General features: G+C 33.9%; 1 protein-coding gene across 1 annotated transcript in view; it reads left to right on the top strand.

Annotated features, from left to right (window-relative positions):
- The window catches only part of SEMA3A (semaphorin 3A), a 213,821-nt gene that overhangs the window by 168,696 nt on the left and 26,356 nt on the right, over positions 1–18,769 (top strand). Inside the window, exons 10-13 of the mRNA XM_003782631.2 lie at positions 912–1,056; positions 3,062–3,281; positions 6,560–6,651; positions 15,874–15,915. Coding sequence (XP_003782679.1) covers positions 912–1,056; positions 3,062–3,281; positions 6,560–6,651; positions 15,874–15,915 — 499 coding nt within the window. The remainder of the gene's footprint in view (positions 1–911; positions 1,057–3,061; positions 3,282–6,559; positions 6,652–15,873; positions 15,916–18,769) is intronic.

The following is an 18,769-nucleotide window of genomic DNA, read 5'->3' as shown; positions in this document are numbered from 1 at the left end:
TATCAAGTACCTTGTGATGAGTAATTGACATTCCAGAAAAGACGCTGAGCTTGTCCTTGCTCCTCAGGAAGCTTGCAGTCTACCAGTTTCCAGTAATGAACTCTGAGGGACATATGGTTTTAATTTGATCTGATTTATATGTAGTTTTCTATAGGGAGAGATCAGTTAAAAGATAAGCATTCCCTATTTTAAATGTGCACAGCTATTAAATATGTTTGTATAAATACATTCTTCAAGTCACGTTTATATAAGCAAAATAAAATGGAAAATTGTGGCAGGTCAGTGGCGAATTTCTAGTTTACTTCAATTGCCTGATTTTTGCTTAGCAAAATGGTGGGGATAATTGCTATCATTCTTTACTTTGCCTGAGGAAATAGCTGCTAACTTAAAACTATTTTCTGTGTTACGAAGTGATAATCAAACTCTGTTACTTGATCTAATACTTTTGGTGACTTGGGAGCTAAAAATAACATAATGGGATGCGTCATCTGAAATTGTCAATTCATTTTTTGGCACCAGTTTCAGCTTATAAAATGAGTTCCGAAGCATTCTCACATTTTAAAAAGTTTCCTAGTTTCAGTAATGATGGTTGACACTTAACCGAGTTTATAATTTGCCCATGATATCAAAATTAAGTATTCATGTATAGAATATCATCTGTTTTTCCTATTGAAGTTAAGTAGATTGTTTGATACAAATGTATATATTATGAGTACTAAAGCTATTTCATCCATGCCTTCTATTTTTAAGAAATCATAATTTGTTTTCTGGTGCATTGTGAAAATGACTCAAAATATCACAAATGCTATGTAAGACTGCTAACTACAGTCTGAAATTTAACACCTCAGTAACATTTCTCTTGGTATTATATAAAAGTAAATATTTGTTTTTATTCTTGCTCTCTTTTTTAGTAACATCTTCAAGGGATCCGCTGTGTGTATGTACAGCATGAGTGATGTGAGGAGGGTGTTCCTTGGTCCATACGCTCACAGGGATGGCCCCAATTATCAGTGGGTGCCTTTTCAAGGAAGAGTCCCTTATCCACGGCCTGGAACTGTAAGTGGCTTAGGTGTTTAAAATATAAAGAGGGGAGGGTAGGTGATTGGTGGGATCACACCTATGGTTCATCCTATAAGGGTACACGTGAATCTCTCTAAATGTAGAATATAAATGTTTTAACACAATAACTAAGAAAAAGACATGAAGGCTATGTTAACCAGTTGGATAAAAGTACTTCAAATTGTGTATAGAAACAACACACTGTACCCCATGATAGTATTAATGTACACTGTTATGATTTAATTTAAAAAATATATAAAGTGAATATGTTTCTACCAAAGGTTAAAATATAATGAAGCTATAAACAGATATTCAACACATAAAATGTAGAACAAAGATTCTAAGAATCTAATTGACAACATGAGGATTTTCTGTGATTCTACAAAATTCCACATGTAAAACATGTTCTTCTCAGATGTCAGTGTTGAAGTTCCAAATCTAAAATCTATCAATCCTTTAATTTTCAATCACACATTTCCAGATTTTTACAAACTAATTTTACATGGAAGTAGATAACTACAAAAATAATTTTAAATGTCATGTAAATGTGTTGTATTATGTCTTTAGGTTTTTATATTAATATTTGATATTTCTATAACATTAAATAATTTAGTGATTTTGTTTAAAAACCAAAAACTAAACTTTCAAATCTTTTAACATATTATTTTTACATATGTTAAAATTAATATATATATATATATGTATTAAATATGCTTCTACCATTTCTGAACAGGTTATTTTTCTGCCTTATAAATCGTTAATGATTTTTCAAACTAGGGGCAAAGACAAATGATTTCTCATTCTCAGGTTCTTGTGAGATCAGGAACCTCTCTTAGTTACTGTATTAAAGGCAGAAATTACTTAAGGGTAAGATAAAAAAATAAGAGATTGGATATAGATGATACTGTATGAATGTTTTTGCTAAATAATTTAAAAGAGACCAAGTGAAATCTTAATTTGCTTTTTGTTTTATTGCCATGGATGGTATATTTCTATCCAGAGGTGACATTATGCCAGTGCACAACATGGCCTCTTTTCTGCTTCTAGGGCCATTACCTCTTCTCCTTGGTTATCATGTCCATTCTAATTGGCCAGTTTTTGTGCAATACAGGTTGCTAAAAGCTTCAGGTAACACCTTTCCTCATCATTGGGATTATTTCATTTATTAAAGTCATTGGTGGTACTTTTTCAGGGTTATATTAGAAGCAAAGCAGTAAAGAATAGTTTATTTTTAGTTTGAAAAGAGCACTTATCTAACTATATTTTTGTACCCATTATAACCATCTCCCCTCCCTGCTACATAGAACACTGACGTGATTATAATCAGCAATAAGTTAGGGTATGCTTTAATATAACCAAAAAAGTGAAATTGGGATGTTACTTACACAAAAAAATATGATCAATGCCTGAGCTGGTGGTTATTCTAAGTACCCTGATTTGATTAATTCACGTTATATGCCTGTATCAAAACATCGCATGGACCCTATAAATGTATATGACTATTATGTATCCATAAAAATTAATCACTTTTCAAAATATTTTTAAAAAAAGAAAAGAGTGTTTGTATTTTAGCATAATCCATGATAAAAAATTAAATGTAAGTAAAGTTTATCTTGAGCTTTTTAAATCTAATGGTCAGTCGTAGCATATTCTGTTCACTACACCCAATGCTTCATCTAGTCTATAAATGTACTTATGGTAGTATCACCAAAAGGCATCAGATTTCTCCTGTAGGCTGAATTCATTAGATGTATTTGCAACTTTTGGTAAGAAATGGTGATATAAGTAAATCCCAATGAGAATTAGTATATATTTCCTGAATGTATCTTGTCTATAGCAATTACTCATTTAAGTAAATAGTAGCTAATTATAACTTCTCAGTTTACCTAACTTTGAAAAATAATCACAGGTTTATTAGGCTCCTAGACCATTAAAACGTGTGTTATGTAATTTATAACCATATCCATTAGATTTCAATCAAACTATATTCTTATCTTCACAGTGTCCCAGTAAAACATTTGGTGGGTTTGATTCCACAAAGGACCTTCCTGATGATGTTATAACCTTTGCACGAAGTCACCCTGCCATGTACAACCCGGTGTTTCCAATTAATAATCGCCCAATAATGATTAAAACAGACGTAAATTATCAGTTTACACAAATCGTAGTAGACCGCGTGGACGCAGAAGATGGCCAGTATGATGTCATGTTTATTGGAACAGGTACATTTTTTAACAAACTTCACCTGTAAATTTTCTTTCAGAATACTGTGTTTAACCAATTAAATATAGTTGACACTTGAACAAATCGAGGATTAGGGATGGAGACATCTGCATGGTCAAAACGCCATGTGTAACTTTTGACTCCCCCTAATAGCTAGTCATCACCTCCTGTTGACTGGGAGTCTTACTGATAACAGTTGATTAACATATATTTGTATGTTACATGGATTATATATAGTGTTCTTTCTATAAAATACAGAAAATATAGCATTATTAAGAAAATCATAAAGAGAAAGTAGAATTGAATCATCCTGGTTATCGGCACTTTGAGTAGGCTGACGAGGAGGAGGCAGGAGGATTGGCATTGCTGTCTCAGGGGCAGAAGAAAATCCTTAAGTAAATGGACCCACACAGTTCAAACCTATCTGGTTCAAGGGTCAAGAGTACACTAAGAACCAAAAGTAGTTTTATGGCTACTTTCAAGGTATCATTCACCTATAATAAATTACTAACTACCATGAATATTCTACCATTACCAATGTGTTTTATTTTAACAAGATGAGATGTAATATTATATTAAACCTATTTTTCAGTGAAAAGTTGATTAATCAAGTAAAGCTAACTATGGACGTGAAAAATCAATGTTTATAGATGCATCGTAAATCTTCACTGGCCAGTGGCTTTTTAGAACAAAGATGTATTGCTCACCCTATGTCTGAAATTCCCAGGACATTCAATCATAGCTCCAGAATAGACTAATCAAAAATTATCTGAACGTTAAAATTACCGTAGGCTAAATTTCTTCTAGCAAATAAATGATAGCAACCAAATTTCTTCAATGTTTCTGTCAAATGCTTATTTAGAAAAACCACAGAATTGATCCAAGGAATCTCCAGATACTTTTCTGTAGAAATTTGACTATTATATATTAAGTAATTCCATGATTAGAAACACATTTGGTACAGGTATATTTTCAGACTGAATTCCATTGTTATTATGACATATTATTTTATTTTTCCCATGCTTTTCTTCATAGTCATACTATTTTTGAATGCACCAGTTACAAATCTCATACTTGCTACTTAGGGTCAGCTTGCAAGGTAATAAATTCCTCGCCTCCATTAACGTTGTTAACTGACATAAATCAGTGGGAAACAGAGCGAGAGCTCCATTGAAACCTTGTATAATAACATTTATTTTCCCGTGTTGAGAAACAGAAAAAAATTGCATTAACTATAGGGGAAAGGCAACTACATAGTAAGTGCTTTAAAGGCTTAAAGTTTTATAGCAAAATTGTGAAATATTAATGTTATCAGGTATAACAGTGCCAGGTTCTGAACAATCCATTAAGTCTATTTTTATGGGTAAGAAGGTTTCTCTATCAAATAAAAGAATCCCAGTGAAACTCAGGGTTCATAAAAGTCAGTGAGTTGAGAGTATCAACTTCTGGTTATAAATATCTTTAGAAAATAGAAGATGATAGAATTTCCCATCAATTAGTGTTAGTTTATCATTTGATGTCAAAGTACAGTCACATCTCTCTGCAGGGTAATTAAGTTTGTTCAATAATGTCACACTTGCCTTTTTCTTAACCTCTGGCTTAACTCAATGAGGAATTCCTCACTCACTGTCAGAGCAGTAGAACTTGCTTGCAGGTATTTGACCAAAAAAGTCTTATTCATGACCTTCTAATTCCTTTTGGACACAAACTGTCTTTAAAGGCAGTGATTCATGAGAATGTGAAATGTCTAATGTGGTGGACGGCTATCGGTCAGTGCAGACCAAGGTCACTTGTCAGCTCAGTAAATTGATTACAGTAATTTCATCTTTTAACTAAGTTGCAGATCACAGTATATTGATCCTAGTTGAGTAATCTGATTCAATTTGTGTGAAATTGTTTGAAATACTACTTAGTAAAACTTGATCTGGAGACCAGATCATAGGCACTGGGTAGTTAACCTAATTTCCCTTTAATCTTTAGTGTTACGAATAGTTTATGGTCCTGTACACATAGAAGGTTCCTCTTAAAAGTACAGGGTTTTTTAAAAAGTTTATAAGAGATAAATTAACAAACCTTCTTCATCTCATGTAGCACATTATCAATGAATTATTTTTCTGGTATAACTTATTCTTTTTTTAATCAAATATACCAAGTAATGGTATAACTTAGTCTTCATTGGTAAATTTTTCTTCATAATTACTCTGTTCAACTTGATGAAAATGGACGAATTGAAACTGGAATGAATTGACTAAGTTTTGTCAGACCTGGAATGCTGAAGAGTCAGATTTTTTAATTTAATAAGGCCTTATTCCACCAAAGACCAGGGACATGTCTATAACACTGGAAAATGGGTATCGTCTTAACTCAGAGTAAAGGTGATGGCTTCTGTCATTACAATAATCTGTGTGGTTTTTTATTTGGGTTTTATTTTTTTGCTGGGGCTGGGTTTGAACCTGCCATCTCTGGCATATGGGGCCAGTGCCCTACTCCTGTGAGCTACAGGTGCCGCTCATAATCTGTGTCTTTTAACAATGAAAATTTGAAATCTCTATAAAAAGTATTCAGCTTAATTGCTGTATGGTTTTGGCTTGAGAATTTTTAATTTCTTTAATGCTCTAAAAACTTTTTAACCAATGCATGCATTATTGAAAAACCACTGTAATGAGTAATTCTGTTTTTACTTTGAGATCAGATTGCTGTCATTCACGACTTACTGGTAGTGGACCTTTCATTAGGGCCTCTAAATTCTAGGAAAGAATTTCAAGTGAAGAGGCAGGGCTCAGAAGCTCTCTAACTACTGCTGTTCCTTGTCAATATTTCTTGCATTTTAAATTTATATTTAGTCTTCATAGTAGGACCCTGATTGTGTAATAAAAGTGCGATAACCTATCATATTAACTGGTATTATTTTTAGAGTTTTTTCTGAGACACCTGACAATTAAAGAGATTTAAAAAATAATGAACACAGTTAATTCAATTTAGCTAATCTCTACAGTGATTATCATATTAAAAAAAATATGCTGCCTCACAATGTAAGCTTCTTCAAACTTAATACATTTCTAAAAATGTATTCCTTTATGTTCCAAGAATATATTTATAATTTATCTTCATGGTTTGTCTAATTGCATGAAATGCATTTAAAAATACATATAATAGGTTACTCATGTTTTGACCAAAAATAAGGAAAAATTGATAAAGTTTTTTTTGTACAAATATTAATCCCATCAGTTAGCACTATACTCTATTTAAGTTGTGGTCTTCTCTCTTTCTTTCAAAGACGTTGGGACCGTTCTTAAAGTAGTTTCAATTCCTAAGGAGACTTGGCATGATTTAGAAGAAGTTCTGCTGGAAGAAATGACAGTTTTTCGGGTAAGTGCTGCTTAATTTCAAGTGTCAACAAGTTCAGTTGTATGTCTTCCCCCAGGACAGCTGCACACTGAACTTGGTGTGGACAAGTAGTCTAGCATACCCTTCTAATTAGCTTGTCAATTAAAACGCTAGACACTAGTCAAAATAAACCTTGAAACTTTCAATGCTGGTTAAATCTAAAGATGTAAAAAAATATATTCTTGGCTCATATTTTGTTTTCTCAATGATAAAATATATGATTTAAGTTTTATATTATTTATGTAATTGCCTCAATGGACAAACCACTCCCTCTTCCTAAAATCTCCCTGTTCTCACTTTCTTGGATGATATGAAACTTCTGTAGCTATGTTAAGAAAAATAACATTCATAAGGACAGAACAATAAAGATATTTTGATCATTTTTAACTTATGCATTATTTTATGACTTTTTTAAAAAAATGTGTTAGTAAAAGAAAATTTGAGATTTTTACACTCAACGATAGAGTAAATTTGTCGTAGATTCTAGTCTCTTCACTCAAGAAATGTACAGGTATTGGTCCCTTTCTTGTGATTCATGGCAGGCTCAGGTAATCCATTAAGTTTATGTAGGGTTGGGAAGTTAGAAACAGCAGGACATGAAGTAAAGGGAAAGAGGAGAGGTGGAATAGTGCACCATATACCACTGTGTCTATTGTTCCTTGAGGGAAGTTAGCTAGTAGGAATAGTGTGTTTGGAAGTATACTTTGCTATGCATTGTTTATAATATGCCAGAGAGTAGATGCCTATGAAATTTTGATAATAAAATAGATCAAACAGAAATTAAGACATTTATAGCTACAAAGTAAACCTGAATTAGACAAAGATGGTGAACAAAAAAATAAGAAAACATTGGATCTGCTCTTACAACTTCAAGTGATCTCTTTTAGCTTTCAAGATTCTCATGTAGTTTATCTATAAAATGAAAGGTTTAGATTACAATTTTCAGCTAGTTCAATAGTTTAGTAATAAGCAAAGTTTTCCCAAGACTTCACTTAACCTTGTATTTTTTATACCATTGGACAAACCCAAAGGGCTCTTGTTCACTATTCAGTGCAATATGTGAAAGAGAAAACAAAGTGTAATATGGAAAGCTTCCGATGTATATTCATTTAACTAACATTATAATTAGCATTGAAACATACAGCTGGTGCATTGCAACATTTTGTAATTACAAACTAAATGTTATTCTAGTGGAAAAAGTGTAGGCTCCTTGGTCACATCTACATGGCAGTCATGTTTGGAACACTTACATGGTCCTCTCAATGTTCCCATCAGTAAGGTAGAATAATACCTACTTCTCTAGAAATCTGGAAGAATTAGAGACACTAAGAGAAAAGCATCAGAAATAGGGGCAGGCACTGGGCTCAAAACGTTGTTGGGAATATAATTCTATTATTTTCATTTAGCTAAAAGGAAAATAAGCTACATTATTTTTATAGTCTTTTCTACTGGTCTTAGGCTTATGTCTTCAAAGTAATAACATCATTGTATATCTATAATGATTTTTAAAATCAAGTATATTGGCCTTACTTATAATAATTTATAAGTTTAAAAGTGGTCCAAAGTGGTCTAAAGTATTAATCTGGTGTAGAGTGATGGCTAATACCCATTATTCATCATGTCTCATAAGTTACTTCAATAAACAGATGCACTGTACTTTAGCTTACAAACTAAAAAATCACAATTAACCAGATGGACTATGTTTAGACATTGCAAACCAATTATGAGCACTGAGGGGTAGATAAGGAAATTGCTGTCTTGTGTTCATTGTTCTCTCTCCAGAGCCTAAAATGTCTTTTCAGTCAATATTTATTAAATGAATTAGTACTGATGACAAAATTAAGTATGAGAGGGAGATTAAAGAGTTGAAGACCTTCCTTAGAGACACAAGCTTAAACTAGGAAGAGCCACAAGTGCTCTTGCTGATTCTGTCCCATATTATTCTTTAGAAGAAAAGAAAATTAACATTTACATATACTTGTTGATTAATATTGCCACCACCATTGCAAATGAAGCTAGGAGCCAATTATTTACAAACTCTTTTGTATTGATCATGGTTCCTTTGCATATTTGCCTGCAGTTGGTGTATATTATAAATTAGACCATAAATGACTACATATCAGCTCCTACACTGGATCTGGCACTATGCTTAGTTTTGGCGATACTGGGATGAACAGTGTCAATATGGTTCCTGACCTCAGACCTCTTTGATGTGTTACCCTCTTAATTTCTAGCTATTAATTTTGGGCCTATTAATGCAATTAAATTTTATTTTGTAGAAATGTTTCATGTTACGTCATGACACCTAAAAATAGATATTTTTATTATTTAATTATTTGCAGGGATTTTAGGAATTACAAAGTGAATTATTTTGCTATGATACTATGTTCTAGCTAATTTGCATTCTTCGTACCACAGGGATTTTAAGTTCATATTTCATACCTTAACCATGTTCTTTAGCACATTAATAAAAATTTCATTTCAAATGATACTCATTTAAGCTAACCAATTAAGGTATTTTAACAAAATTATGTGGTATTGGAAACCAGTAATCTTGGAATTACAATCAAGCACTGAATGATGAGGATTCAGTCAACAATAAACAACATATGTGATGGTGGTCCCATGAGATTATGGGGACCGAAAAAATTCCTTTGCCTAGTATTTTCTATACTATACTTTTTATTATTACTTTAGAGTATACTACTTCTACTTATAAAGGAAATTTGACTATGAAACATCCTTTGGCAGCTGTTTCATGAGCCATTCCAGAAGAAGGCATTGTTATTACAGGAAATAACAATTTCCTATGTCTTATGATGCAGAGATATGAGAGATGCGCGTTATTGCCCCTGAGGACCTCCCAGTAGGGCAAGGCGTGGATGTGGAAGACAGTAATATTGATCTTGACCCTGTGAGACCTAGGCTAATGTGTATGTTCGTGTCTTTGTTTTTAGCAAAAACCTTTTAAAAGAATAACAATAAAAGTAAAAATTTTTCAAAATATAAAATTAGCTTATAGAATAAGAATATAAAGAAAAATACTGGGTGGTGCTGGTGGCTCAAAAGGGTAGGGCACCGGCCACATATGCCAGAGGTGGTGAGTTCAAACCCAGCCCCGGCCAAAACAAAATATATATTTTTTTCGTATGGCTATATGTTTGCATTTTAAGATAAATGTTATTATAAAAGTGTCAAAAAGTTTAAAAATGACTAAAAGCTTTTATTGTAAAAAATGTTATAGTAAGCTAAGAGTAAATTATTCTTAAGGAAAGAAAATAATGTTTTAAATATAGTGTAGCCTAAGTGTAGAGTGTTTATAAAGTCTCCAGCAGTGTACAGCAACGTCCTCGGCCTTCACATTCACTCACTGCCTCACCCACAGCAGCTTCCAGTCCTACGTGATATAGTCATGATCAGTGCCCTATGCAGGTGTGGCTCTTTTTAATCTTGTATGTGATATTTTTACTGTACCTTTTCTATGTATAGATGTGGTTAGATACCCAGATCGTTCCCATCGTGTTACAGTTGCCTACACGTTCAGTGCAGCAACTGCCGTCCAGGACCCACAGTCCGTATCTCACAGTCTAGATGTGTAGTGGGCTATGCCACCTGAGTTTGTTAAGTACACTCTGGGATGTTTGCACAAGAACAAAATTACCTAATGACAAATTTCCCAAAGCACAACCTCATCAGTAAGCCATGCGACTATACAAATAGTAGCTGTTAGCATGTGTTCCTGTTCGGCAGTTTCTAGAGAAATACACTGATAATATAATCAGCTTATTCCTGTGATAAGTAGTGGATGATATTTGTGTGGCATTTAAGATATGAGACAGTTTATCTGTCTAATAATTCAATTTAAATAATCAATATTGTGCGGGCGTGGAAATGATCCTTTATGAGTCTACACTTTTGTAAAAAGATTGTTCGCAACCTGGAATCCATATCCTCCCATAGAAAACTGTTGACGTTCTCTTACATATTCTCTGTGATGCGTTATTGTCACTATTATTTCTTTGGCACTCAAGTAGACAAAACATATTTGGCCAAAGTTTAGAGAAATATTTACTTTCAACATTCTATTCTATCAGGCAGAGTTCAGACATATATTGTGGTCTAGCAATTGGAATATTTCACTGTCAAACCTTGTTTAATTTTGTAGTGAGAAAAAAACAACATGTGAAGCCATAGCTGTACACGGTGAAACCAGCAAAGAAATGTTAAGTTTCTATGTTTCTGTTTGAACCTTGTATGACATTCTATTTAAAATAAAACACAAAAAAATTAAAGAAAATTTGCCAAGGTAAATAGAAAGGTAGGGTCATGATAGTATCTGATACTCTAGGAACTTTTTAAAGACTTTTCATGTTAATCAACCAGTTAATTTTACCATATTATCATCTCCAAGAGACCATGTTTGTTATGAGTGTTTGCTAGACTGACCAACTGAACCTCATATAAATCACTGAATCAAAATCCATTGCCATCTTGGGCTGGGTTTAGGAAAATACCCTGCCAATCACAGAACATTCTGGTGGTTTCAGTTAATCCAAGATCCTTTTCCTTTGGGTGAAATCAAATCCCAATCAGAGTACAGAAACAACTATTCTTTGATAATAAAAATTTCCATTTCAGAGTAAAGCTTTTAGTAAGTAGTAAGAGATGAAATGAAAATGGCATCGGTATAGTATTCTAGAAATGAGTTTGACTTGCTACTAACTATTCAAATGATATTAAAGTACTAAGACAACACAAGCCTACTTCCAAGTATGATTCACAGTCATAAACTTGAATTTAAATCATAAATCATATTTACTAAGTGATTCCGAACAAATTGCTCAAAGTCAGTAGAGCCTCAACTTCATCTCACACTGAAAATTGTGATTATGGACATTTCCTTTCTTATAGTGTTTTTTTAAAAATTAAATTTGCTTTTAAGTAATGGTTAGTGTTAATTAGTTATACAAAGTTAAACAATCCCTTTTAAAACTCCATATATACATACCTTATTTTCATAAAGATATTCATAAGATAGGAAAGCCTGACTGAAGGCTGATTTTACTGTAACTAGTCCATTTGGGATTTTCTTTTCAGTCTCATTAAAGAGGGTTTTACTTTTGAGACAGTGAAGTATTAACATCAAGTTGCAGTACACTAGGACACTGGCTTTACCTCTAGTCCCCTGACTGCAAAGGATCGCAAGGCAGTAACATTAATAATTTAACACATTAAACCTAATTAATGCAATATTCCACGAACAGCTGAACAAACAAATGAAAGAGTTTAATTTTCATTCAAATGTAAAACTTAATCAATGCGTTCCCAAATCCAGTCTATCAGCTCATTCTAAAGGAGCATCCTTCTGCATAGCATCCAGGGAGCTGGGTCAGAATCCCCCAGGATCAGCAGGTTGAAAAGGGTTGAAAGTGAGAAAGCTTAATAAAGACTAGATTAAAATAGCTGGAAAAATAGCAAGTTGGAGTCATAGAAAATCTTGGAAAGATGCTGTTTTTAATTTCATTTTTACTCAAACCCCAATTAAATTTGCAATTGAGACCTATTTCCTAAAAACCATGCCTGTGAAGTTACATCTGTTTTAAATGGAAGTTATATTCACCACCAGTTATTTCTCTGAAAAAATACAGCTTATTTAAATGGATGTCATCTTAATATATTGTCTATTAAAATTCTACCTCAGGCACCATATAGCACTCTTGTTCTAAACTGTTATTAATTTCCTGGCCTAAATAATAAATAAAGTTCCTTTAATTAAGGGTTTCTAGGACCCTCGGTTAAGAATGTTGAAATCATAAAATAACATAATGAAGTCTGGTGTATATTAGGGTATCTTTTATATTTTACAATTTGTATATGAAATAATTAATTTTCACATGTCTTATAGATATTTTTTATTGTCATTGAACATGAACTGCATGAATATAAATAAGCTTCATCTTTCAAAAGAACTTAGAGACAGCTAATTTTCACTTCAGTTACATTTGCTGTCAATTCTTCTCTGCCTAAGGAACGCTTTCCTTGAACTTTGACTGTAAAATGTATTTCATGAAAACCTACATGAAGTTAGCTGCTTGCATAAACACTTAACTATTACTCATGTGACCTTTTCAGTTTGGGTTATTTTATTCCAATATTTTACAGACCTAAATATATTCTTCAGCTTTGTCTTTTGTAGCTAAATATCTGTGATGAATTGGGCCCTTGATTCTAAAGATCATATCCCTGTTCAGACAGAATTGGTAGACAATTGTTTCATCATAATTGTTTTTATGATTGATAATTCCTGCAGAAAATATATTTAGTAATATTCATGTAAGGTATAAAATGGATATCTATGAAAAATCACTAAATTAGGCCATTATATTCTAATCAGGGGTCCTCAAACTTTTTAAACAGGGGACTAGTTCACTGTCCCTGAGACCACTGGAGGGCCAGACTGCAGGCCCCGGGACGAGTCAGCTGCTAAGCAGGACAGGTAGCTGCAGCAAAAACACCCAGCGGGCTGGATAAATGTCCTAGGCGGGTCGCATGTGGCCCACGGCTATAGTTTGAAGATGCCTGTTCATTTGTCTCATGTATGTCTCAAACAGATGGTCTTAAATTTGTTTATAAAATCATGTTAGTTTAGCCATCAGGGTTTAAAATGGAGACTTGCAATTCTGCAGTGCACAGAGGGTAATTAAAACCACCAGAGTGAATGAGCTCACCAGGACAAGAAGGTGGAAAGGAGGCGTCAAGGGAAAGCAAACAGGCAGGGGTGGCGGGAGGATGAGAAGAAACTGTGATAAAGGCTATTCAAAAATAGTCAAGGAAGAATGCCGAGCAATGCCGAGCTCATGGGTGATTTCAGATTCTAGGACTAGCAGGCCAGCTGTCCAGAGTGAGGACACGAATCAGTGGGTTGATGGGTAGACGGCATTGGATGAAAAATGAGCAAGGAAAGAGGGGTACATAATATTTATATTATTTTTGAAAAATTCCAGCTAAGCTACAAGGATCAAGAGAAGACTTTTTAATAAGATGTTATCTTCATCTTACACAAATTCAGTGGAAGGAAGAGAGTATAATGGGATAAGATGAAGAGACAGGAAAGAGGGAAACTGGTAAAGCATTTATTCATTCGTTTATGCATTTAACAAGTATTTATTAAAAACGTAAATATAGCAGGTATAATTCTAGGTGCTAGAGATATGGCAGTGAACTGAACCACCTCCCAAATTGAGGCAGACAGAGGATTAATAAGACAATGAAACGCCTCTGCTGCCTCCTCACATGCAGTCAGCCTCGTCTCTGAGGCCCACCTTGAGTCTGACTTTACGCCCCAGAAGACCAAAGACAAGAAAGCATCATAGCTGAGGATGTGCAAGAGTTAACACCCCCGAGCGCCTGCAGGGAGTAAGGGAGTGAACAAATAATTTTCCTGGTAGGAACCTCACTGGACTATGTTGAGAGTCACTGTTTACTGTCCGCAGCCTTTTTTCTTAGTGGTGACTTCCATGACATGTATTTTTATTGACTTTTCTGCCTTCCTCTCAATCCTCAATTCCTCATTCCTGCTCTATACCTGAAAAGAAGATCTTACTTCAAATTCTGTTTGGAGATTTGTGGTCTTATGAGACCTAATATATATATACATATATATGTAATATGTATATTATCTTTATAGATCCATATATATCTATAAACTATATTTTATATATCTTTTATATATATAAAATTTACTATATTATTTTATATGTATCTCCAGTGATAAGCACTGAAGGGAAAAATTAGAAATGAGGTGGGATTTTGTGTATGTGGGAGGGGAGAATGGGAAGAACACTGCATCGAGAGCTTTTGTGAAGCGTCATCCATGTATTAACTCGTTTCATTGTCTCACCAACCCTATGACAAAAGTACCATGACCTTCATTTTTCAAACGAAAATACTAAATTACCAAGAGTCCATGGTACCTTGTTTAACACCATACTCCTGCCTGGGTGTGTGGTATTAGTCACAACTTGAGTCTGTCCAGTTTGGCTCCAGGGTCAACTCTCACACTTTCTTTAGGTTTTGGCGTCAGTTACTTACACAATGAGGCCTTTTAAGATCCTTTCTGTCTTAGCATTCTGTTTGTTTTGGATAAAAGATATGAGCTGGAGATCTAAGGATACGAGCTAATATGTTCAGGTGTACAGTCTTTTGGTGGTCCGCAGTGACCAGACAAGATTTATTTATGCAAGTCTATAACATATTCATGATAAAGTCCGGATAGAAAACTTAATGAAGTGCATTGGTGAGTGTTACTTCCCTGGTTATTACTTCTTAATGTTAACCTGTTGATAGATACTGAAGAGATTATATTCTCTGCCAAAGACTTGAGTGTAGGTCCTTGCACATTAAACAGTGTTTTGAATAATACTAAAGTAATCCAATCCCTGCTGAGCTCTTGCAATCCTTGACATCTGAAAACTGGCCTAACATTATAAGGTTTCATTGGTGGTGTCAGGAGTTGGAGGAGCTGGCTTGACACTCTCAACTGAGCCACACTGTTCTCCATTGAACATAACAACTTTCTCAGAATACCTACATCAGACAGGGCTACTCTGAGACCATGATGAATCGAGATAAAAGCAAGACCATTCTATAATCACGTCTAAACACAGACGAAAACATGAACATTGTCCAAACCACAAAAATGACCACATATCTCCTAAGCCTAATTTGAGTGATCCCTACTTCTATAGCAGTCAGAGCTCCAGTCTCACTCTGTTCTCCTTTCCTTCTAAATGATTTATGCAGATAGTGAATGAAAGAATTACCCAGACTTTTTACAGCATCCAATGTGGAGGAAAGCCCTACTTCTTAAAGGTCCCCTCAATTACGTAACACGAGCCCCAAACACAGCTTTCCCGCCTTCTCCCTATGCTGTCCCATCAGGCCCACGTTCCCCCTTACACGGCAACAAGTGACCAGCCCAACTTGCTGAACTACAAGAGCAGTAAACTGGACGACATTGACATGACCTTAGTGTCTGCTCAACATACCAGACACCTATACATGCAGTTTCCTTCACCTGTCTCATTTCCCAATTATATTACTTCTTATGGGAAGTGAAGTTATTTCTCTGAAAATGTGTCAGTGCCTGGTGCTAATTAATAAATATGACTTTTCTAACTGACTACCTTTTTTTGTCTTCTTTAGGAGCCAACTACTATTTCAGCAATGGAACTGTCCACCAAACAGGTATTGTCATTAGGTATTATGGTCCATATTCTATATTTTGCTAATTTTTGATTCCAAGTAAATCTATTTATATCAAGTTGTCCAGATTTATTAACAATTGTACACAAAAAGAAACCAGGAGCAAAGAAATTCCTATAATAAGCCAGTAGAATAAAAGCTAAAAATAATTTTCATTGTTTCCAAGGTACTAATCAAGCTTATCTGTATACTATAGACATTTTATTGATGATTATTGGTTGTAAAATTTCATTTGGTATTTATTTTTTTGGTCATTATAATTTAGTCCTCAGTAATTGTTTTCAACTCTTCAGACACATACACACACACACACACACACACACACATTGATGGATATTTCAGTATACAAAGAAGTTTATAATATAATTTTACTTTGCAAATATAGACAAAATATATTCTATAGGCAAAAAAAGTTACTCACTAGCTATATGTGTTTGGAGGATCTTGACTTGAAAGTTAATTTTACTTTTCCAGTAGCATTGTGTGCTAGAGAAATTAAATGTCTTTAACTTTGGCTAGATATAAAAGGAAAACAAAAATTGGTAACTGCCAAATAACAAATTATAAAACTCCATGAATTCAAAGGCTGAGGGCAGCGTGTTAATAGTCTTTCCATTTAGAGTGAATGAAAGTTTTGGCAAGATGTTAAGAAATGTGAATGACTTCGAAACGCTAAATTATACATGCAAAACAAACAGTTACAGCTTCAAATAGATTATATTTCCCTATAAACGTTACCTAGACTTTCTATCCAGTATAGTAGTAACTTTAAAAAAGGCGGGGGAAGGGGAATAGAAAAAGCCAGAATGAAGTAGAGTGTACCTTACTCATCGTATTCCCGAACTGTTTACATATTTTAGCTCTGACTTCGCTTTATCCCACGAACAAGTCCCTCGTTACTGTGCCAATATAATTCAGAGTGTATCTTTTCCACAGGGATGTATCAAAATAGATTGATAATCTCCATGATATTTAGGGCAACTCAGAGGGCAGATATTATTGACCCGATACTGTTACCTTACACTTCATAAATACGTGTTCACCTGTTCTTGAAATCTAAAAATTGTCCGAGGTTGGAGAGGAAATCTGGGGATCTCCAGGAGGGAAGTTAGACTGAGAAATTCTTTTCCATAATGATTTTCAAAATTAATTATTTATTTTCTGCTAGGCCTCATAGCCAATCTTAATTACATTACCTCCACATTTAGTTTGTAAAGCATGAGTTTCTCTTTTACATTTTTAAAGCTACCTAAAAAGTTGCCTAGTAACCTCACGTTTTACCGGCAAACAAAAACAATCTATCGGTATAAAATGCCAGGGTATAAGACAGAGTCTCAGCCTTCCTTTCCTATTACTGGAAGTTTGATTTCATTCGGATTATGATTTAATCGCATTCATTCTTACGGGCATTTTAAAAGTAGTTTCAAGAGGGATAAGTAATGTTGCAACTAATTTTCCAGATAAATAGACTCATCTCCTGCTTATGGCCCTCAACTTATTAAGGAGGATAGTGAGAAAGCCTGTGGTGAGGTTAAATTGGGCAGAAAAAGCACATCAGGTGACTTACTAGTGCCTGGATTCTGCTCAGTGGTGCCTGCAAACCTACCCTCTATTTCCTTTGGAGAGCAGAATGATGTCTGCACATCATTTGTAATTGAGGAGCATTCTGGTAAAATGAAAATGATACTGAGTTGTATTTAGTTTTTGTCGCTTTGTCACACTTTAGGTTTTCATTAAAATAATTTCCGTGGGCCTGTATTTGGTCTTTTATTCTTTTTTTTTTTTTTATTCTTTTCTTTTTGTCTTTATTGTTGCTCTGTGTTCTCCTAAGGTAATATGACAGATTTAGATACTGTTATTTAATCCATAACACTTTCCTTTATTTATCTTGTTCTTAAAAATCTGTAAGTAGGAATTTTGCTCATGTTTCTTAGAAGATATTGATAGACAGAGAGATCTTTTGATAGTATGACTTACTTGATCCCGTGTTTTAAATAGTCACAATCACGATATATGACTGTCACACACCAGATTGCCAGCCACGTTTCTGGCTGTTACTACCTTATTCTCACTAATTCCATTGTTGGAATATCATGTATTTGTATTATTTTTATCACATTGAAATTGTTTATCTTTAATAGAATCTAAGTTTTTTGTTTTTTTTTAAGAGGCTGTTAGAAGAAAGAACGATAAGGGAGAAATAATAATACATCATTCTCCCCCCCAGGGATTTTAACCATCATTTCTTAATTCATCCTGGTTTATAGCTTAATTCAATACAGCAATAAAAACTGAGTATAATTAAAACGCTTAGCACTTAGCAATATATGTTATAATTTTTTTTCCATTTAGTGAAATGGAATAGCAACCAAAATAAATGCTTCTATGATGGCTTGTTTTTAATTGTGTTACTTTTCCCCTCTTATTTTCTTTTCTTATACAAAGTTATAATTGGTTTGATTTATTCATATCACTATCTTCCACAGAAACGCTACTTATAACCATATTAATTTCTTAGATTCTGAGAGATACTTCACTCTGCATTTAACTGATCTGATTATTTATACATATATTAAAGTCTCTAAAAATGCAATTTTAATTATATCCATTGCTGGCAATTACCCAGTGTGTAACTTTTAAAAAGCATACCATTGTTCAGAGACTGACTTCTCTGAAACTCATCTTTCGTTTATATACTAGAGGAATTGAAATACACATTTGAGGTCTTTTCAATGTGTACTATTAAATGTTTTAATATTTACATAACTTTTATTTAAGCCATATGATAACTATTTAAAATCCTCTAGAGCAAGGAAGGGAGCTCTAGTATTAATTA

This window comes from Otolemur garnettii, unplaced genomic scaffold (genome assembly GCF_000181295.1).
Source record: "Otolemur garnettii isolate 467f Iridium unplaced genomic scaffold, OtoGar3 scaffold00005, whole genome shotgun sequence".
NCBI classification, from domain to species: Eukaryota; Metazoa; Chordata; class Mammalia; order Primates; family Galagidae; genus Otolemur; species Otolemur garnettii.
Note: the sequence above shows the minus strand (reverse complement) of the source record. Positions and strands in the feature narration are given on the sequence as shown.